General features: G+C 44.7%; 1 protein-coding gene across 1 annotated transcript in view; it reads left to right on the top strand.

Annotated features, from left to right (window-relative positions):
• The window catches only part of LOC124001496 (cysteine-rich motor neuron 1 protein-like), a 132,965-nt gene that overhangs the window by 76,329 nt on the left and 32,479 nt on the right, over positions 1 to 24,157 (top strand). The window contains exons 6-7 of the mRNA XM_046308313.1: positions 16,282 to 16,464; positions 17,670 to 17,867. Of these exons, the coding sequence (XP_046164269.1) occupies positions 16,282 to 16,464; positions 17,670 to 17,867 (381 nt within the window). The remainder of the gene's footprint in view (positions 1 to 16,281; positions 16,465 to 17,669; positions 17,868 to 24,157) is intronic.

Below are 24,157 nucleotides of genomic sequence, written 5' to 3'. Positions count from 1 at the left end.
GAATGTGCCCATAGGTTATTGAGCAAGTGGTGAAGCTCCATTATTGTGTCTTGCTGATACAGGTAGGCTATAAGGTAATAGGTGAATGACATTCTGCTTGTGCCTCATGTTAAAAGAGGAGGAGAGACATGACAACATGCTGATGGTTACATTTGGAAACACTTACTGAATGAAGTTAAAGTGAACTAGCCATTCGGACGAGCCTTTCTGGTTGAACCATCGTAGGTCTTTGTCAAGTTTGTGGGCTCAGTCTCTGCTCCTATCATGGAGGCAACTGAGAGAGGTATATACTGTAGCTCTTACACACACAATTCATCTGCTTTCTAGTCAATGTGTCAGTTCTTATGTATGTTCCTTTGATACTCTGTGATGTTGTCTGTGCTGGAGATGCTCAGAGGAAATGGAAAGTGAAGCCTTTTGTCTTGTTGGTGACAAAGGAGCTGGAAAAGCTGGCAATCTCTTCTGGCAGTTAGGGCAGATAGACTTTACGATAGCATTTCTATTGAATGTTTGTGGCTTTTGGATCGAGTGTGTAATTGTGGGGCCCTCCCGTGTTGAGGGTCAGCGTGGCAGAGGTGATGTTGCCTACCCTCACCACCTGGGGTCGGCCATCTTCAGAGATGACATACTGTAAGTGCCTATTCATGCCCTGCAACGAATCGAGACAGAAGCAGGCTGATGTTATTCCCAGTCAAGCTGTTGCTATCTAACAGCATTTAGACAGCCATTACTTTTCTGCAGACTGATCCGACTACATTGACATCGTTCAATTTTCCCATCAGTCTTTGCATAAACATATATCATATGTGTAACGCATGCACACAGACTGACAGACTATATGATTACTTATTTATCTGTCTCTATGAATCAGACATGATTCTCTCTGATGAAAGCAGAACACACCCTATTGACTTTCAGATCATTCATGCTTAGGATTCAGGTTTATTCAGACTGCCCATTTTAGGGCTGAGAGAGAAGAGAAAAGAAAAGGGCAGGCTGGTGGTTGAAACCAGACTAGTGGTTGTCATAGTGAGGCAGGCGATTGACAGTTTATGTAATCTGCTCAACACATGGTCTGAGAGAGAGAGACGGGAAACCACCTTAAACGTCTTGATCTCACGTTGTCGGTTCTTCATAGGCTCCTTTTCCCTTTTTGAGTAATAACTTTGCTATGCCAGCCCCGGTCTCAGCTTTCCAAAAGCAGTGCGTGTACCCAACCTTAAGAAATTAGCCCAGGGATTATCCCTGGCTGTGTATAGGGCCGGGTTGCTCAGGGATGACGTGGAGTAAGCCAGACAGAACAATGTGCTCTATTTTACAGCCATGGCCAGATTAACACACATCAAGTTACGAAGGAGCCTCGGAATGTTCGACAGAGGCAGTCCGCTATTTTGAGAGATTGCTACTTACCGGTACCTTAAACCCCACTCTGGCTTGATCAGTGACTAATGTTGTCAGTTCACAGACAGCGGTTAGAGTAAACAACACATTCCTGGACCGCTCAGTCAGAGGAGAACCTGGTGCTGTTATTGGCTTTAGAAACAGGAAGTTGACTAAAGGTAATCCACTCAGAAACACGGACTCTGTTCCAATATCCATACTAGTCTCAGACCTGAATTCAAATGCTATTGAGGGTATTTCAATTACTTTCAGAGACATTTGGAAGTAAGTATTTTGATATTTTTTACTTGAAAAAACAGGTTGTTCAATATTGGAATGTATTTGGAAATAAAAATACGAAAATATACTGACTCAAATACACTCCAATGCATTTAACCCAGGTATTTGAAAATAGTATTTGAAATAAGTATTTGAAAATACTTTCAAATAGTAGGGAATAGGATACTTCCAAATACTTCCAATAGTTGGTTCGGGACACATTTTTTTAAAGTACTCAAATTAATAGCAAATAAGTATTTAAAGCTGCAATATGTAACCTTTTAGGCGAACCTTCCTAATTCACATAAAAATGTGTGTTTATAGATCTGTCATTCTTATTGAAAGCAAGTCTAAGAAGCGGTAGATCTGTTCTGTGTGCGCTATTTCTATGGTTCCCTTTCTCAACTTTTGTTTTGTACACCAGCTTCAAATAACTGAATATACAATCTGGTTATGAAATCTATATTTCACAGCAGGTTTAGGCGGTACAATGATTCTCTACACTATACTTGCTTGTTTTGTCACATAAACTGAAATTAGGCAAACTATTAAAATTACAGTAGCAACCAGGGAATGACGGAGCGATTTCTGCATAGTGCATCTTTAAATAACAAATACACATTTATTTGAACCCAGGTCTGACAACTCTAGGCTAGCATACCACTTAGAGTGAAGCAAAATATTGGGCATGCATTCTACATGGTATTGGCAGACATAAGCTGCATGAGGCAAATGGTGTTCACCAGATACTGACTGGTTTTCTGATCCACGCCACTACCTTTTTGTGAAATCCATAGATTAGGGCCTAATGAATTTATTTCAATTGACTGATTTCCTTATTTGAACTGTAACTCAGTCAAATCTTTGAAATTGTTGCATTTATATTTGTGTTCAGTATAGTATGGTAGTATTGTGCTGAGGGTTCCAGGGTGACGCAGCGGTCTAAGGCACTGCATCTCAGTGCAAGAGGTGTCACCACAGTCCCTGGTTCGAATCCAGGCTGTATCACATCTGGCTGTGATTTGGAGTCCCATAGGACTTGCCCAGCGTTTTCCGGGTAGGCCACCATTGTAAATAAGAACTTGTTCTTGATTGACTTGCCTAGTTAAATAAAGGTTCAATTTAAAAAATGAAAATAGACATTGGAACACAGTGACTGAGTAGGCACAGCAACATAACCTGTGAAGTATTTGGAGGAGAACAACAATTGACCCGGCCTGGGAGCCATTGTGAGATCAGATGTTGTTTACATTTCATTGCATCGCTGTAAGCAGTAAGCACTATCACTCAATACATTCACATTATTCTAAACTCTGAAGGTGTTTGTGTGATGCAGCCTTGATTTGCAACATCATGTTGTTGCCTGCCTGTCTGGTGGTGCCTTCGGTGGGTTATTCTGTCCATCCACAGAGCTGAGGGAGAGGAGGGAGGCACACCTGTCGAGTGCTGCATGTTATCACATTATTTAGTCTCTGTCTCAGCAGCACAGCCAAAACATGAGGGTGCGGCGGCATGGGGGAATGAAGGGATCTGGCTAGCTAGCTTGGAGGGAGGGGGAGGTGGTTGGTATGGTCCAGACAAAGAGGAGCGTGGGTGGGGGAATGGCATGGGAGGGGAAAGGAGGAGAGAACTGGACAAGAACAGAGAATAACAGAGAGACAGACACACAGACACACAGACAGACAGAAGGGTTGGAGAAGAGTGCAACAGGAGTGCATGCTTCTCACTTGTTCCTGATAACTAAGAGATAGGACATTACATGGGAGGTTTAGTACAGAGGAACAGGTGGAGACCTCTGTTTTCTATATACATGATGTTGATAATAACCCTGGAGAACATTGTCTGCTGCAAACAACCTTCTGTGTGTTTATCAAACCTCAATTCAACAACTGACTGTTGTTTTCTACCATGGGAAAGTACATGACTAGTATATGACTAGTATAATCTATAATAGATTATATATCTATGCACCGGACGTGCACCGGACGTGCCACCTGTCCCAGATCTATTATGAGACCATGCTGGTCATTTATGAACATTTGAACATCTTGGCCATGTTCTGTTATAATCTCCACTCGGCACAGCCAGAAGAGGACTGGCCACCCCTCATAGCCTGGTTCCTCTCTAGGTTTCTTCCTAGGTTTTGGCCTTTCTAGGGAGTTTTTCCTAGCCAACGTGCTTCAACACCTGCATTGCTTGCTGTTTGGGGTTTTAGGCTGGGTTTCTGTACAGCACTTTGAGATATCAGCTGATGTACGAAGGGCTATATAAATACATTTGATTTGATTTGCACACAAGTACCATAGGATTGGACTGCTATTAATGCCAAATGACTTAAATGTAAATGTAAATTTTCATGTATACGTAACAAATGAAGCCCATTGGCGGGTGAAACCTTTTCGTTTTAAACTTAAAAGACCACTTCAATCAGCTTGTAATTATGTGCAGACACATATTTTTACGGATATCAGTTCTAAAACGTAGCTATAGTAGTCACAGTGGTCCTGGGATGAAGTATACCATTTGAAGAAGTTTAGATGGTACAGTATATTATTTAAATCCTCCACTCCTCTCGTACACCAGCAGGTTATGAGTGTTTTATTCTTGCTTCTGCCCTTCTTCTCCCCAGGAACTCACAGCTTATGTGCTAGGAGGCTCCTACAGAGTGTATATGTATGTGTGTATGTGTCTGTGTGGAGTACTAGCTCAGGAGTACTTGCTCTCTCCTTGTTCTCCCTCCTCACACACTCACACGCTCTCCTTACAAAGAGCTGCGGACTAAACCAAAATTGGTTCACCGAATACAGGCTTTCTGTAGGAGTTTGGGGTTAAATTATATAGGTGTGAAGTTTGTAGTTGTTCATGCATGCTTGCTTGCCGTTGCATGGAACTGTAGGCCTTAGCTTATTGCGAATTTTGTTAGCAGTCAAAGACACTCATACGGTGTACGAGTAAGAGTTGGTTAACTAAGTGGTTTGAGTGTTGCTCTTAACAGCGTGGGGAAATGTGTAGCCTAACACCTAGTATTTTTGGTTTTTAAATCCGTGACTGACCGGTAACTTTCATGCAAATAACTGCTGGTCCCACGGCAATTGACTGTTAATTAACACACACGTGTTTAGCATCTCTGGCTTCCAGTCCACAAGCCACTGATCCAGACCTTTTTGCAAGATCTACATTAAAAAAGTATAATAAATCCATGTAATATATAGCCTCATATAAATCCATTCTTTATTTTAGGCAGGTCTGAAGAAACATTATGATATGAAGAAATGTTAGCCTATTTCAGAAGAACAGAATAGCATATTCTGAGTCATCCTTATATTAGGCCCTGATCTGGCTATGCCATATGGCTGTGGGCTACACTAGTTTTTTGAGCAGATAAGATTTGCTTATAATTCCTGTGGCATTATTTTTTATAGTATTTTATTTTAAAAATGCATCCACTGTTCCTTGCCTTATATTCTAAAAAGAAAAGGTTCCTTAGATTGGAACACCGGTGGAACCCCTAAAGGTGCCTCAAGGAACCTTTTAACCCCTTAAGGTCAATGTCCACGCCTGTGGAAATACAATTAGCATAATACAAAAATCCCTATAAAACCTGTCAGTTTTAGAGATATCTATTTTTTTTGCATTGGATGCGTCTCAATCAACCTTCTCTGCCTACAGTATGTCGCACTTCCGAATCTGCGGTGAAAGGTGACAGTGCTAGAGTGGTGATGGTCAGACCATGAGACATCCCGAAAATCGGTCTTCTCACGAAATCGTCTGAAGCGTCCAAACGGTTTGGCCTACAAACTCACATACTCTATGGTGTTCTCCGTTTTGCTCTACGACCCCCCCCCCCCCCACAAGCGTCTTGGGACTCGTCTGAATTCGGTAAAGCCAATCTGCCGACTTCTGACTAGCGTCTGAACAGTTTGGGAAACACACTAATATGACCCATTTGTGCAGAGGTGAACATGTACGCATCAGGCATAAGAGTCGTCTAAAGGTCCCCTGGTCCCCTGGTACCAGTTGAGAAAATGAATGGAAGTACAGTGCGTTCGGAAAGTATTCAGACCCCTTGACGTTTTTGAAAGAAATTTACGTTAAAGCCTCATCAATCTACACAATACCCCATAATGACAAAGCAAAAACAGGTTTTAAGACATTTTTTGCAAATATCGCATTTTCATAAGTATTCAGACCATTTACTCAGTACTTTGTTGAAGCACCTTTGGCAGTTTTTACAGCCTCAAGTCTTCCTGGGTATGACGCCACAACCTTTGCACACTTGTATTTTTGGAGTTTGTCCCATTCTTCTGTGGAGATCCTCTCAAGCTCTGTCAGGTTGGGTGGGGAGCATCGCTGTACTATTTTCAGTCCTCTCCAGAGATGTTCGATTGGGTTCAAGTCTGGGCTCTGGCTGGGCCACTCAAGGACATTAAAAGCCGCTCTTGCGTTGTCTTGGCTGTGTGCTGAGAGTTATTGGCTTGTTGGAAGATGAACCTTCGCACCAGTCTGAGGTCCTAAGTGCTCTGGAGCAGGTTTTCACTAAGGATCTCTCTGTACTTTGCTCCATTCATCTTTCCCTCAATCCTGACTATTCTCCCAGTCCCTGCCACTGAAAAACATCCACACAACATGATGCTGCCACCACCTTGCTTCACTGTAGGGATGGTGCCAGGTTTCCTCCAGACTCTTGGCAGACTCTCAGGCTAAAGAGTTCAATCTTGGTTTCATCAGACCAGTTAATCTTCTTGCTCATGGTCTGAGAGTCCTCTAGATGCCTTTTGGCAAACTCCAAGCAGGCTGTCATGTGCCTTTTACTGGGGAGTGGCTTCCGTCTGGCCACTCTACCATAAAGGCCTGATTTGTGGAGTGCTGCAGAGATGGTTGTCCTTCTGGAAGGTTCTCCCATCTCCACAGAGCAACTTTAGAGCTCTGTCCGAGTGACCAATCATCTCCGTGACCAAGGCCCTTCTCCCCTGAATGCATAATGGGTCTTCCAAATGGACAATGACCCCAAGCATACTTCCAAGTTGTGGCAAAATGGCTTAAGGACAACAAAGTCAAGGTATTGGAGTGGCCATCACAAAGCCCTGACCTCAATCCTATAGGCAGAACTGAAAAGCGTGTGCGAGCAAGGAGGCCTACAAACCTGACTCAGTTACACCAGCTCTGTCAGGAGGATAGGGCCAAAATTCACCCAACTTATTGTGGGAAGCTTGTGGAAGGCTACCCGAAACGTTTGACCCAAGTTTAACAATTTAAAGGAAATGCTATCAAATTCTAATTGAGTAGGCATTTCATTGTAAGGTCTACCTGTTGTATTTGGCGCATGTGACAAATAAACTTTGATTTGATTTAAGATTCCTGTAGAAACATTTTATGTCCCATGTATTATAATTATGAATAATAGCAATACTATTACTACTACTACTGTACTAATTCTACTACAAATAATAATAATAACAATAAACTATTAATAATAATAATACATATATTATTGAGTGGCAAACTTGTAAAGTCACAAATTAATTTGACTGTCTTTGAAATTCACAGAAATCCAAATATACAATCAATAAATAGTCAACCGTTGACCAACCTTCATATTTGATGTGTATCGACAACAAGATAGGAACCTATACTAAAAATAGTATAATAATTATTGTCATCAACGATGCCAATCAAAAGACCCCATCTTAGTGATAAAAATGATATATTTAAGATACATGGCGAATGTTTCAGAGGTCAATAATAAAATAAAAAAATGGTATGTAGAGATACTAACAAAGCATTAGCACATCGATAAACAGCTTTCTAAGTGGTTTCTAATTTGAGTAATTTGGCTGTTACATCTGACCTCGCGATACTTTGTGCTCTGGTCTCCCCTATCCCGCTCTTCGGCAAAAAGTTTGCCATTCAACATTTGCTGGCAATTTACCCCACTCATCAATTCCCAGCACACATTTGTGATTGAACAGCATAGTGCTTTTCAATGATGCCGCATACTCAATATTAAAAATGAAATGGACCCCCATGGCCACTCCCAATCCCATGGAGTTGCTCGAGTAGATCCTCTCCACCCATGAAGAGTTGGATGTGGCTCTCATCCGCAAAGGGATTCCCCTCTATTCTTATGGTAGGGGATAGGAGCTTTACACACTGTAATAAGTTTAACAAATATATTATTTTGTCTGATGGGAAATCCATAGCCTGTCTGTGAGGAGGTAGGGGAGGAACGAAATGTCTGCAGTGAACTTGAGACCTTAAATAGGAGGGTGTGTAATATAAAGGCTGGATTAGAATAAATGGGATATGAATGGCTGCATACTGTAAAGGGTACATGAGAAATGTCATGATGGATTATTGGGACTGAGGTCAGAGGAGCAGACAGTCAATTACATAACTAGAGATGGTCTTGTTTTGCTGCTGGTATTGTGATGGAATAACCAAATGTGAGAATAAATAATCCAGCACATTGTGGTCTGGGTAGGCACAATGGTGTAAAACGCTTATTCGTGTGTGAACTAATGTAAGTAGGAACATTTAAGAGTTCTTACATATCCCTCCTCTGTCTGGTCTCTCAACGAGGAGTACTTGTGAATGAGCCCTGTGCACACATCCGTGTATTGCCATGTAGTAGGGTACCTAAAACATAAGAAACATACAAGATGACATTTAGACTAACAAATTACATTGATTGAGGCTGTTGATTATCATCAATTATAAACTGGATTGTTCGCGCCCTGAATGCTGATTGGCTGATAGCCATGGTATATCAGACCTTATACCACAGGTATGACAAAACATTTATTTGTACTGCACTAATTATGTTGGTAAATAGTTTATAATAGCAATAAGGCACCTCGGGGGTTTGTGATGTATGGCCAATATACCACGGCTAAAGGCTGTGTCCAGGCACGTCGTGTATTGTGCACAAGAACAGCTCTCAGCCGTGGTATATTGGCCATATACCACACCCCCTGAAGCCTTATTGCTTAAGTAAAAGTTGAGCTGCAGTGATTATGACAAGACCGTATGGAGAGGGAGAGTATGGAGGATAGAGACAGGAGGAACAGAACGCACAGTAATCACACTGTAAATACATTCATTTATCATTCCGTTAGCACTGGAAAAGAAAAAGAAATAACACAGAACACACTAGACCAACAATGCAAACACATTCAAATACTTTATAGAGGCTAAGTGTAACGGCATTCAGAGGTGGAGGAAGGATCGGACCAAAGTGCAGCGTGGTAAGGGTTCATGATGTAATATTTAATGAAACGAACTGAACACTGAAATAAAAACAATAAAGTTAACGAACGAAAACCGAAACAGTACCGTGTGGACCAAACACTCACACAGAAAACAAACACCCACAAACCAAAAGTGAAACCCAGGCTACCTAAGTATGATTCTCAACCAGGGACAACAATTGACAGCTGCCTCTGATTGAGAACCATACTAGGCCGAACTCAAAAACCCACATAGAAAAACAAACATAGACTGCCCACCCCAACTCACACCCTGACCATACTAAAACAAAGGAACTAAGATCAGAACGTGATACTAAGTAGATCCATAGCTTTAAACATGGTCTTGCTTTGGTCTGAAATGCAGACAGAACAGGCCGCCCCAATACACCAGCCTGAAAGACATCAATTAGACACAAACGCAACATAAAAAACATGAGTATTCAATATCAAATGTGTCAAACTAATCTGTGTTTTATTGATTTATTCTTCTTTTTGTCAAGTTTAACATAACCTGCATTGGATCATCTCTCTCTTTCTCTCTCTTTCTCTCTCTGCAATATGTAACTTTTTGGGTGACCTGACCAAATTGACATAGAAATGCACATTATAGAGCAATTGTTATTTCTATGCTTCCCGGTCTTCTGTTTAGTTTTTGCGTCTTTGACTTTCGGTTTTGTATACCAACTTCAAACAGCTGAAAATACAATATTTTGGGCTATGGAGAAAAACAATTCTGAGTGGTTTAGACAATACAATGTTTTATCATATAAACTGAAATTAGGCGAATTATTCAATTTTTTTTGCAACCAGTAAATGACGGAGCGATTTCTGCATATTGCACTTTTAAGGAAAATGCATGCTTGTATGTAGAGTCAGCAAGCTGTGCTGAATATTCTCCGAAACTGATATCAGCCATGGCTAATACGAACTTTGGACTGCGGTCATGACTCGTGACTGTTGGTGTGGCGGTAATACGGTCAACGTAACAGCCTTATCCGTGACTGACCTCAGCACCCATTAGACTGACTGATAGATTGAACAGTAATCCAGTTGACATAGCATACGTTACGCTGTGTCTGTGTGTTTGTATCTGTGTGTGTGTGTTGCGTGTTGGATCACTCTTTATTGCCCTGAGGGCATGCAGCGATGAAAATGAGGCTGCGGAACGGACTGGAGCACTGTTTGATTATTGTCACCATGGTAACTAGTGTCTTTCAATATTTCTATTTGACAGGCAGCCATTTGTTGCTTTTGGAAATGTTACGTTTTTTAACATCATGGGAATGCTAAGTCAGAAAATGTCTGCAGCACACCCCTACGAGAATATGGAAAGAGAGTTTAGGGTAAAGAAGGTGAATGAAGGTGGAAATGTGGAGTATCTGACATGGCATGCATGGTTCAGCCATTTAACAATCTGAAGTGTTCACTTCCTGAATGTAGGGGAGAGTGGGGTATGTTGAGACACTTTTTACATTCAGCCTCACCACAGCAAGGGAAATATAGTATTCTTTCTAACAAAGATATCTACATACTGTATATTTTAGGGTGTTGTGTATTCTGGAAATAATCAGAATTCAGGGAAACATAACAGTTTTGAAAACATAGCTTGTCTGAAAAAAAGTGGTCTCATGGCACAACTTAACACAACCCGGGTATGGGGTAAGTTGAGCATAGGGACAGGGTAAGTTGAGCCGCCTTGGGGTAAATGGGTGAGGGTGTCCTGTGACAGTGGGTAATGGTGCTGGTAGGTCAAAGTTTCATTCATGGAATGGGGTTGTGGTATATTGTATATCTTAAATATATGCCTACATTCAGATATAGATGTCTCTGTTCAATATCACTTACCCTTCCATTTCTTGACCAGTTGTCTGGGACAGGGTGGTTGTTTCGATGTGTCAAGTTCTCTGCATTTCAGGCTACAAGCCCATGAACCTGGCCTGCAAAATTCTTGATATGTTAAGCAAGCTCAGACTCCATGTCATCAGATAAGACCTTGCGTGACTCTGCTACTCTGTCATAGCCTCTCTTTCGCACAGGTGTATGTTTGTTATATGTTTTGACATTGTACCTCTTCAGTGTCATTCAGTCTATTTTTTTCCTCCCTTGCTGCTGCTCAAATGGACTTTTTCCCTTCTCTGACTTCCTTGGCTGTTCTCTCACTTCCTTGGCTGTTCTCTCACTTCCTTGGCTGTTCTCTCACTTCCTTGGCTGTTCTCTCACTTCCTTGGCTGTTCTCTCACTTCCTTGGCTGTTCTCTCACTTCCTTGGCTGTTCTCTCACTTCCTTGGCTGTTCTCTCACTTCCTTGGCTGTTCTCTCACTTCCTTGGCTGTTCTCTCACTTCCCTGGCTGTTCTCTCACTGCCTTGGCTGTTCTCTCACTTCCTTGGCTGTTCTCTCACTTCCTTGGCTGTTCTCTCACTTCCCTGGCTGTTCTCTCACTTCCCTGGCTGTTCTCTCACTTCCCTGGCTGTTCTCTCACTGCATGACACATTGCAAAACAATCTATGCATATTATGCATAAAACTGACCAAATGTAATCCTTATTTGTTTGGGATATGGTGGCCATTGGTTCAAGGCAAACATTTTGACTATATTAGTCCACACAGCTACTTTGATGCTTGGCTTATGACCTCATATTATAGTTTATAGAGACCCCAACTGATGTATAAAACAATCTTCAAGCAATCTACTTTAGTTTAGATACAAGCGTCATGAAACCTTCAACAAAATAAAATAATTACACTTTTTTTTTTACATCTTACCAAACCGTGTTGGTTTCCTGCCTTTGCTTTATAGTTTTTTTTTTGTAGGAGTTTACCTGAACCCTTAAGAGACAGTGGACTTAGTATCATCCATCACCGTGATAAAAGGAAATTGTCCTCCGGGTAATGAGATATAAAGTCCTGTTAAAAGTTACCAATAAGAGGATATTTTTCTCTACCTGAGAGCAGGACTTTCTTTGAGCATGTCCAATGGGAATGAACACTTTGGCCATGGAAGAAAGTATCGATGTTTCATAGCCCTTGCTGTCTGTAATATGCTGCCTGCCAAACTCTAACTTTTCAGTCACATAATGGTGAGTTCCATCTGAGGGATCCAGGATTCAAAGGCCTGATCCTGCTTTAGTGTTTACCGTTTGAACGGTTGTTTGGCTTGGTTTTATGGAGGTGGATTGTGGATCAACAGAGCTATGGCAGCAATACTATGGGGATATAAACTCAGAAAAAAAAGAACCGTTGTCTCACTGTCAACTGCGTTTATTTTCAGCAAATGTAACGTGTAAATATTTGTATGAACATAACAAGATTCAACTACTGAGACATAAGTTGAACAAGTTCCACAGACATGTGACTAACAGAAATGGAATAATGTATTCCTGAACAAAGGGGGGGTCATAATCAGAAGTAACAGTCAGTATCTGATGTGGCCATCAGCTGCATTAAGTACTGCAGTGCATCTCATCCTCATGGACTGCACCAGATTTGCCAGTTATTGCTGTGAGATGTTACCCCACTCTTCCACCAAGGCACCTGCAAATTCCAGGACATTTATGGGGGGAATGGCCCTAGCCCTCATCCTCCAATCCAACAGGTCCTAGATGTGCTCAATATGATTGAGATCTGGGCTTTTCGCTGGTCTGCCACTGAAAGGACGATCAGCTGTCCATCCTGTCTCCCTGTAGAGCTGTTTTACAGTACGGACATTGCAATTTATTGCCCTGGCCACATCTGCAGTCCTCATGCCTCCTTGCAGCATGCCTAAGGCACATTCACGCAGATGCGCAGGGACCCTGGGCATCTTTCTTTTGGCGTTTTTCAGAGTCAGTAGAAAGGCCTCTTTAGTGTCCTACGTTTTCATAACTGTGACCTTAATTGCCTACCGTCTGTAAGCTGTTAGTGTCTTAACGACCGTTCCACAGGTGCATGTTCATTAATTGTTTATGGTTCATTGAACAAGCATGGGAAACAGTGTTTAAACCCTTTACAGTGAAGGTCTGTGAAGTTATTGGGATTTGTATGAATTATCCTGAAAAAGGATATTTTTCTGCTGAGGTGAGAATATTTATATGGCTGTAGCTTGCTGGATCTAGCTATATGCTTAATATATTCAACCATGTCTACGGGGTGAAAATGCAGTCAATAACAGTGATTTCTTTATGATTAAAAACCAACACATTTCTGTCAAACGTTCACCGTCAGTGCTCTGTATCCTTGCAGCAGGCATATATCCAGGCAGGAAGCTGTCCATCAGACAGACACACGCACGCCTCCTCGCTTGCATACCCGCACACTAGAGCCACTAGAACTGATGACATCATTTTCGTCAGGCCAGACGGGCGACCCTGATGTGTGTTCCAAATGGAAATATGAAATATGAAAATGCTTTTGGATGCCTGTTCGCCCCTTAAGAATTCCCTTCTGTGAAGGCTCATGAAAATGAAATCACCACGAGACAGACACCTTGGATGGCATTTTTGGATTGATATTGCCAGAAAAATAAGGTTTTACTGTTTTAGTCTGGCAGCTAAATGGTCGTTCCATTCAACCAAAAACCGAAAAGCCCAAATGGCTCCAAAATCTGGAAACCCATTCATTCCATGTCGGAAAGCTATTCCCACCAAACAATGCAGAAACATACTGGTATTATGATTATCACATTTCTAGTTTTAATGTCACATGCACAAGTACAGTGAAATGCCTTTGTTGCCAGCTCTGAACCCAACAATGCAGTAATAAATAACAATGTAATACTATAAATATCCCAGTCATGGATGCAGTTCAAATGCCAAATGATAAGTCTATTGAGAGAGGAAGGTCCCAAAACACTCAGCAACAATCAAAATCCACAACTTGCAAAATTATCGTCTTTGTCTGCAAACCTCATCCTGCTTATGTGTGGAGAGAAGGAGATAAGCTCTGTGGAGAATCAGACTATGGATTCAGCTTGGTTTCTACCCAATCGAACTGCACACACAGTCAGTCAGTCTCCAAGACCCATTCATTCTCATGGTTAAAATAACCATGTGGAGAATAATCATGCGCTTCAAATGCATCATCACTGCAGCAACGGACCAATGACACGGTGAATCACAGCTGTGAACAGGAAGGAACTCTCTCTAACCCTAACTTCTGATTGGTTTAGTCATAACTGCAGTGGACCAATAACACGCTGAAGCACAGCTGTGAACAGGATGGTCACAGTGCTTTAAATCAAGATGTATATTGAGAAATTATAGTCCCAGGGGACCTGCTCTAGCCCTGTCCAATCACACACCTATAGTATGGATGTGTTGTTTCCTATTTGGCAGAAAACCCCCAACAAGAACAACATCAGAATCTCCTGTGTCCTTGTTGCCACCCAGCCACCTAACACAGTACAGTGTTTTGCTGTGCTAGCCTATAGAGTTGCTGGCCTGTGGTATTCATGTGCCAGCGGTTAACTGTTTCATTTATAAAGGGAATAATACCCAAGAGTCAGGCACTCAGTGAACATCTGGGAAGGAAGTTGTGCGAATCCGGCATTGCCATCCATCATGTTCCTCTTAATTAGCCAGGACCGGCCCACAGCTCTCCTCCGGCTCTTCCAGTCAGCTCTGTTCCACTACAGCCTGCAGCCCTGGAGCCCCCAGCACTGATACTGAACATGACCTGCTCTGTCTTACAGAACCCACTACTGTAACTAGAGCACAGATCACATACTGTACCATGGATGGAATAAACTATGGGTTCAGATAGTATTCATTTTCTTCCAAGTACTTTGACCTGCTCTTGATTGAGTTTACCTGATCCAATGGAATTGTCCCAAAAGTGCACACCCGGCAAAATCTCCATCACCTGCACTCCAGGTTGGCTCATCAAATGCTCAATATATTTGAAGGAAAACACTAATACTACAAATACAGGTATGAATCACAAACAGAAACCTTGGAACACTGCTCCTGAAATACATGAATTGTATGTATTGTACGCCTTGTACAGAGATGTCCTTGCATGACACCTACACACTGATGCCATCACAATCGACAGTAAACCATTAGGAATCTGTTACACCGTCCTCCTATTTATTCAATCCGACGCCAGACACACACACACACACACACACACACACACACACACACACACACACACACACACACACACACACACACACACACACACACACACACACACACACACACACACACACACACACACACACACACACACACACACACACACACACACACCGCCCAGTGCTTTATACACACCATACAGTAGCAGTCAATACGAGGAGGGAGGTGCTCACACACACACGGAACAGCAGCTGAGAATATATGAACAGAAGTGGGCCTGATTAGAAAATTGTTGAGTGAATTCACAGCCCTCACTAGTGCGACAACCATGCATGCAGTATCGCCCCCTCACGTTGTTATTCATTGAACCACAACTAATTGACAAAATTAGTAGCAGAAAATGAAAGACCCCACATGCCATATTGGCAGGCACTGTAATTGTAAACATGGAGAAACCAATTTTCCTGTCCCATTGATTCCTGGGAATTAACTGTTCTCTGATACAGCTGCACTAGATTAAATGCTTCTGGGTTTTTAAAAATCTTTTTGGACCCGAAAAGCGCTAAACGGCCCAAAGCCTTGGACTTTTAATAGCCGAAGAGGACGGGGAAATGACCCGTTGCTCATGGAGAGAACAGACTCCTCCTGAGAGGGAATAGTGATAGAGGAGTTGCGTTGGAGAGCGATCAAATGAGTTGAGAGTTATGAATTGTTAAGAACTTTGTGTTTGGTGTGTGCATGTGTGTGTCTGGCGGTCTTGCGTCGAATGTCTTCTCATGGGGTTGAGGTGTACCTACAGTTCCCTACATCTGAAGGTACTGTAGTTAATGATCTTGTCGCTCATGCATGGCCTTATTTGACACACACTCTACACCGTATGGCATTATATCAAGCACCGGGCTAAAAGGTGAATTTTGCACTTTGCGTTGCCATGGAGACCAGGCGAGACCAATTCCATAGCCGTCTGAAACCCTGCTGAATCTTTACAACAGCATTTCTCTCAGACAAATACTGTACATCATCGCCATGCTCGCTGTCGGATGGGAGTGTCGGACCACTTTTGTCATCGTTATAAAGTGTTCTCCTCCTTTGTTCCTACTTTTAATCTTTTGGGGGTTCTTAGCTTTCGCTCAGTCAGTGGGCATACTAAATGATCCTGAGAGGAAGTGTTTCGCCAACATTGTGCCTCTGCTTCTGCTTGCTCTTTGAGGTGAAGGTGGAAATATTGCAAAACTACTTAGTGACGACTGCTGATGTTTAAAAAAAAAGAAGGATATTTGATTGATTCATTTGTCTCATCGTATATTCCCTCTCCTCTCCAGAGACCAAACCAGCGTGCAGCTTCAACGGGTCGGAGTACCACGACGGAGACATGTTCCGAATGGACGCCTGCCGCTTCTGTCGGTGTCAGGGAGGGGTGTCGGTGTGCTTCACCGCCCAGTGTGGCATCCTGCACTGTGAACGCTACTACGTCCCTGAGAGGGAGTGCTGCCCTGTCTGTGAAGGTACGACTTCCTCACCAAATGACTTGGCCCCTGACTAATCCCTGACTGATTCCGTTCCTAAACAGTGACTATTATGGGATTTCTCGTTAATGCTGATCTGGTTCTGTATTTTAAAATCTCAGTGTAGGATGCTGGAATCAGAATCTAGAATCAGGTCGCCGATGTCTATAGCATCCTATTCATCATGATCTGAAAGGCAAAACTGATCCTATATCAGCACTCCTACTCTGACACAACTCTTTGTGAATAGAGGGGGAGTCTGTGTCCTGAACTTTCCCTTTAAAGGGAATCACCAAGCCAAACCTCATCCTTGCATGACTCACTATTGTATGTATTCGGATGGTGATCAAGCCGATGACCAAGGTTACCTAGTTTTCTAACGTGCAGAGAGACGTGGCAACGGAAAGGACAGTCTGCTGAGACCAAAGCATTTCAAATCATCTCAAATGAGTGCCTTTGGTAAAGGGCGAGTGCAGAGCATCAATAAACATCAGGGGAGAGATGAGCCGAGGCGAACGCCAAACGCCTACACCGCCGTGACAATATGCAGCTGCACGCAATCAAAGTCAGAATGATGAGAGGGCTTAAACAGTCACTCAGTCAGTTGTCCTCCCTTATGCTCATCACTCAGCCCCTCTTTGACTGACTATCTTCGGTTCACACACACACACACACACACACACACACACACACACACACACACACACACACACACACACACACACACACACACACACACACACACACACACACACACACACACACACACACACACACACACACACACACACACACACACACACACACACACACACAGAGAGAGAGAGAGTGCACATGCATACTCTCATACACACAGCTGTGAAAAGACACTGACAGACATGTAAGAAAGCTCCATCTCAAGCTAAAGACAGTTTGGCATTAGCTCTGTATTTAAGAATACATGACTGAATATAAAACATATATTCATGATGGTATCACATGTTTTGCAGTGTGACCTTGGAATCCATCAGACAATGCAGTACATTTTCCGAGCACCACATAAAAGATTTTCAAATTGCTGCTTTTTTCAAGGTTGGCGAGGGAAGATGTGAATGCTTTCAAAAGCCATTCTCAAGTTCGCACAACTTTCATCTCCAGTTTAAACTCTAAACGGTAACCTATTTGGTCTTTTATCTCCATCAATATGTTCTCCGTCTCTTTTCCAGACCCCATCTACCCAGTGCTGAACTTTGCCGGTTGCTACGTGAGCGGGGAGATCCTCGCACACGGAGACCACTGGCGTGAAGACGACTGTACGTTCTGCCAGTGTGTGAGCGGCAATGCCCGGTGTGTGGCTGCCGCCTGCGGGCACAGCTGCCTCAACCCTGTGACTGTACCAGGAGAGTGCTGCCCAGTGTGTGAGGGTAAGTGTGTGTGTGTGTGTGTGTGTGTGTGTGTGTGTGTGTGTGTGTGTGTGTGTGTGTGTGTGTGTGTGTGTGTGTGTGTGTGTGTGTGTGTGTGTGTGTGTGTGTGTGTGTGTGTGTGTGTGTGTGTGTGTGTGTGTGTGTGTGTGTGTGTGTGGTGTGGATAAGGAGCGCCACACACACCTCCACCCGACGTGCCCTCTCACCTCACCCTGTCTGTCTCTGTTTGTGTCCGTATCATTGCCACTGTCTGGTTGCATCTCCATCTGTTGTTGTCTATTTCTATCTCTCTTGCTAGCTGTGTCGGTTTCAATCTCTGTTTCTCTGTCTTACTTTCTCTCTGTCTCTATGTCTTTCCTCTTCCTCTCAGCTGAAGTCTCTCCCTTTGTCTGCTTCTCTCTCTCTCTTTCTCTTTCGCTGCCGTTGTGTACAGCTGTGCTTCATGTTTCTTTGTATCCATCTGTGGACCTGTGTATTTGTTTGACTCTATGTTTGATGTACTTGGCAGTGCAGTGTGTCTCTGTGGACAGATAGGGTCTGTGCTGATTCCAATGTTAACGTCTTTGTTTAGTCCCTGGTAAAATCCCAACATCCGAGTCAGTAGTCAGATAGTAGCAGTTGAACCGTACAGTAGTCTATCAGCAGCTCCAAATCAGCCCGGCTAGGGAAATCTGCCTCTGAGGCTGAGCAGAATCACATCCATTCAGTTAGCAGGTGTGTGGCTCGGCTTCACTACCGCCGGTGTCACGCAGCAGCAATCTGCATACAAACAGTGACAACACACACACACACACACACATCCACAATCCTCAAACCTTCCTGGTGTTCTTTTTCCCTAACATTATCCACTGCGTTATTGCGTTATCTATAATGCCCTGCTCAGAATACCACATGACTGTCTCCTCTATCCTCCAATGTGTTTTTCATATTGGTTTGGAAAGACCTGCTCGGTCCACACTGGGGACGAGGGCTGCATCTTGTTGCTCGTTTGTCTGGTTAGTGGAAGCAGTGAGCTTAGAGGCTTACGGAATCATAATCTTTTATTAGGCAAGTCTGTAGTATGGATTTTTGCAAAGCTATCTGGGGATGTTGCTGTGTGTGTATCGTGAGGCTCTCTCTGGCTTACTATCACTGATGAGATTACATCTAGGGTACAAGGGACTAGTCCAGTCTAGTATGCTGCCGGTTTCTGTATCTCACACACACACACACACACACACACACACACACACACACACACACACACACACACACACACACACACACACACACACACACACACACACACACACACACACACACACACACACACACACACACACACACACACACACACACACACACACACACACACACAAAAGAGGAGATATTGGATCGATGGTACTGAAGGTGAAGATCACGGTTGATTATAATCTCTTTTACCTTGGTAGCTCGGTAGCATGGTTGTGGTACAGTATATTATGGTACAGTATATTGTGGTACAGTATATCCTTATCTCATGGATACCAGGAACACTATCTATGGACTTAGCACTGCGTCAAATGGCCTGTTACCAAGCGTGTATAGGCGTTAATCATAACCAGTCAAACCTTGGTAGGTGGAAGTCCCGATGAAACAAAGCTTCACGAGTGAGTAATTGCCAAAATCAGTGATGCAAGATACTGTATGGATATTTAGTTACAGCTTAGCATTGTTAGCTGCAAAACGATGAGTTGTAAGACCCCTTTTAGCGTTAGCATGCGCTACTGTAGCCTAGCATGCTTGACCTAGCAGATATTGATATATCTGGGGTAATGAGTAGTGTTTGTATTTAGAGGAGTCAGTGGATGGATGATCCAACAGGGACAAACCAGGGGACTTGGTAAATTATCCTCATATCACTTCAAATTCATACTTCCCCTCATGGGTTCTTCTCCCTCCAATTAAACAGTACACGATCGGACTATCAAATCGTTTCAAAACACAATCGATGAATAACGAGTCAACAACATTATACGTTACAAGCTCGACCCAGTGGATTAGTGGTGAGTTTTGTTTTCTAATCAGGATGCAAAGATCTCAAATTAGGTAGCTAGTTCCACTGGCCTGGGGTCATTTTCACCCCTGAGTCTTCTCTAATGAGGACCTGGGGTGGGTAGGAACGGGATGGAGGGAGGGAGGGAGGGAACAGGGGAGGTAGGGGGAGGTTAGATGGATGGATTGATGGAGCATGAGGGAGTGAGGGAGGGAGGGATGGAGGACGGATGCATGAGCACAGGAAGGACAGGGAGAGTAGAGGGCAGTGGGCCATGCCATGTCTCAATGCCTGCAGGCCCCTTTACCTCTGCCCCATGGTGGGCAGAACCACTCACGCTCACCCCCACCCCCACCCCCACCTCCTTCCATGAATCTTTTATGCGCCTATCTGCCTCTGAAGCAATTATGCGTGTTTGAGTGACCGAGCCTCAAACCAAGGGAGAGAGAGGCAGGTAGGGTGTGGAGGTCGGATGCATCCCTCAGTCCTCCCGCACTAACCCAACCGATCACACGCCTGGCCATGCACCCTGAACGGTGATATTCATCAAAACAGATCATGTGTATTTAGTTCATAGACCTTTATAACTGGAGCATCAGTATTAAGTCATATAGGTACAATAAGCACAACATTGTTCACTCACTGCTGTTCTACACAGTAGGATATTTGTGTTGCTGATTGTGATTTTGTGTGTGTTCTGTCCTCCTCGTCTGGGTTTTTTTGAGCAATATGTTTCCTGGGTTTTTTTTTTTTTCAGATCAAAGCGGAGATAGATATAGATATCATTCCCTTCTTTGATATGCTCGCGCTCTCACACATGTACAGCAATTACATGTACTGATAGGGGGATTGAATCTCTATGGAGCATCATGTTTTAAGTCACCAGGCTTGACTTTGATTGACTTCAATTTCAACAGTGGCTGGAGAGAGAGAGACGGGAACAGATTGGAACGGATTGCAACATGTGATTCCTCCCCAACACCTAATTCATATTTGTATTCCATTCATGGATGGGATGAGTTTTTGTATGATACTGTGAGATGGGTTTTACAATGTCACTATCGGAGGTATTGACCATTGTGTCTTGGGTGGGGGATGAGAGATAGTCTGAGAGAGAGATAAGACGAGTGAGCAGCACAGTTTAATGCCCTCACATCGTTATCCCTTTAATGATCTTGCTCTGCCTCCTTAACAAAGACTCCTGACATTGGAGATGTGTAGCTGGCTACCCTTCATAGCGAACCCCCGCAGCTCACCGGTTAGGACCTCAGCCTGATTTCCCTGCCATGTAGAATCATCTGGGGAACAACCAATGGGATTGTCTCGTCTACAGCATGAGGAACGTCAAATATTACTCGAACACAATTACAATGGTTGTTTAGATTGATTTACACGACGATAGTCACCGACAGTGTGGCAGTTGCAGTAGTACAATACGTTGCCTGTTGGAGGCCGTCAGCTTTCTACCTGAGGGGAGGTCAGTCAGTGTGAGCTGTGTTGTCATTGCCATGTATTGCGTGTGTACTGGGTCTGGTCCTCTGTGTGTACTGGGTCTGGTCCTCTGTGTGTACTGGGTCTGGTCCTCTGTGTGTACTGGGTCTGGTCCTCTGTGTGTACTGGGTCTGGTCCTCTGTGTGTACTGGGTCTGGTCCTCTGTGTGTACTGGGTCTGGTCTTCTGTGTGTCCTGGGTCTGGTCCTCTGTGTGTACTGGGTCTGGTCTTCTGTGTGTTCTGGGTCTGGTCCTCTGTGTGTACTGGGTCTGGTCCTCTGTGTGTACTGGGTCTGGTCCTCTGTGTGTACTGGGTCTGGTCCTCTGTGTGTACTGGGTCTGGTCCTCTGTGTGTACTGGGTCTGGTCCTCTGTGTGTACTGGGTCTGGTCCTCTGTGTGTACTGGGTCTGGTCCTCTGTGTGTACTGGGTCTGGTCCTCTGTGTGTACTGGGTCTGGTCCTCTGTGTGTACTGGGTCTGGTCGTCTGTGTGTACTGGGTCTAGTCCTCTGTGTGTTCTGGGTCTGGTCCTCTGTGTGTACTGGGTCTGGTCCTCTGTGTGTACTGGGTCTGGTCCTCTGTGTGTACTGGGTCTGGTCCTCTGTGTGTACTGGGTCTGGTCCTCTGTGTGTACTGGGACTGGTCCTCTGTCTGTACTGGGTCTGGTCCTCTGTGTGTACTGGGTCTGGTCCTCTGTGTGTACCGGGTCTGGTCCTCTGTGTGTACTGGGTCTGGTCCTCTGTGTGTACTGGGTCTGGTCCTCTGTGTGTACTGGGACTGGTCCTCTGTCTGTACTGGGTCTGGTCCTCTGTGTGTACTGGGTCTGGTCCTCTGTGTGTACTGGGTCTGGTCCTCTGTGTGTACTGGGTCTGGTCCTCTGTGTGTAATGGATCTGGTCTTCTGTGTGTAATGGATCTGGTCTTCTGTGTGTACTGGGTCTGGTCCTCAGTGTGTACTGGGTCTGGTCCTCTGTGTGTACTGGGTATGGTCCTCTGTGTGTACTGGGTCTGGTCCTCTGTCTGTACTGGGTCTGGTCCTCTGTGTGTACTGGGTCTGGTCCTCTGTGTGTACTGGGTCTGGTCCTCTGTCTGTACTGGGTCTGGTCCTCTGTGTGTACTGGGTCTGGTCCTCTGTGTGTACTGGGTCTGGTCCTCTGTGTGTACTGGGTCTGGTCCTCTGTGTGTACTGGGTCTGGTCATCCGTGTGTACTGGGTCTGGTCCTCCGTGTGTACTGGGTCTGGTCCTCCGTCTGTACTGGGTCTGGTCCTCCGTGTGTACTGGGTCTGGTCCTCCGTGTGTACTGGGTCTGGTCCTCCGTGTGTACTGGGTCTGGTCCTCCGTGTGTACTGGGTCTGGTCCTCTGTGTGTACTGGGTCTGGTCCTCTGTGTGTACTGGGTCTGGTCCTCTGTGTGTACTGGGTCTGGTCCTCTGTGTGTACTGGGTCTGGTCCTCTGTGTGTACTGGGTCTGGTCCTCTGTGTGTAATGGATCTGGTCTTCTGTGTGTACTGGGTCTGGTCCTCTGTGTGTACTGGGTCTGGTCCTCTGTGTGTACTGGGTCTGGTCCTCTGTGTGTACTGGGTCTGGTCCTCTGTGTGTACTGGGTCTGGTCCTCTGTGTGTAATGGATCTGGTCTTCTGTGTGTACTGGGCCTGGTCTTCTATGTGTACTGGGTCTGGTCCTCTGTGTGTACTGGGTCTGGTCCTCTGTGTGTACTGGGTATGGTCCTCTGTGTGTACTGGGTCTGGTCCTCTGTGTGTACTGGGTCTGGTCCTCTGTCTGTACTGGGTCTGGTCCTCTGTGTGTACTGGGTCTGGTCCTCTGTCTGTACTGGGTCTGGTCCTCTGTGTGTACTGGGTCTGGTCCTCTGTGTGTACTGGGTCTGGTCATCCGTGTGTACTGGGTCTGGTCCTCCGTCTGTACTGGGTCTGGTCCTCCGTGTGTACTGGGTCTGGTCATCCGTGTGTACTGGGTCTGGTCCTCCGTCTGTACTGGGTCTGGTCCTCCGTCTGTACTGGGTCTGGTCCTCCGTGTGTACTGGGTCTGGTCCTCTGTGTGTACTGGGTCTGGTCCTCTGTGTGTACTGGGTCTGGTCCTCTGTGTGTACTGGGTCTGGTCCTCTGTGTGTACTGGGTCTGGTCCTCTGTCTGTACTGGGTCTGGTCCTCTGTGTGTACTGGGTCTGGTCCTCTGTGTGTACTGGGTCTGGTCCTCTGTGTGTACTGGGTCTGGTCCTCTGTGTGTAATGGGTCTGGTCTTCTGTGTGTACTGGGTCTGGTCTTCTGTGTGTACTGGGTCTGGTCCTCTGTGTGTACTGGGTCTGGTCCTCTGTCTGTACTGGGTCTGGTCCTCTGTGTGTACTGGGTCTGGTCCTCTGTGTGTACTGGGTCTGGTCTTCTGTATGTACTTGGCCTCTGGGGACACCAGGTAAACAGAAGCCAGGTCCTGCCACTGTCACCCCTGCCCTTGTCCCTCCCAGGCAGTCCACACACGCACACAAACACACACACACACACCCTGCCCTTGTCCCAGCGGCCCCAGGGCACACGGCCCTCTGCTCCCGGCAGCTTCATTTAGCTCCCCCACAGCCAGGCCAGTGCTTTATGCATTTTTATTTCCTAATTATTATTTGTTAGGAGAGCTGGTTTCCTCAAGGTGACACCCCCTCTCTGTCAGGGTGGTTATTGTGCCAGACACACAGTGTGTAATTAAGCAAATCAAGGCTGTCACATTGGAATGAAGCCCTCTGGAGTCCTCTGCCATGCGTACCATTTAATGCTACATAACTC

Source organism: Oncorhynchus gorbuscha, linkage group LG17 (genome assembly GCF_021184085.1).
Source record: "Oncorhynchus gorbuscha isolate QuinsamMale2020 ecotype Even-year linkage group LG17, OgorEven_v1.0, whole genome shotgun sequence".
NCBI lineage: Eukaryota > Metazoa > Chordata > Actinopteri > Salmoniformes > Salmonidae > Oncorhynchus > Oncorhynchus gorbuscha.
This window is presented reverse-complemented; position numbering and strand designations above follow the sequence as displayed.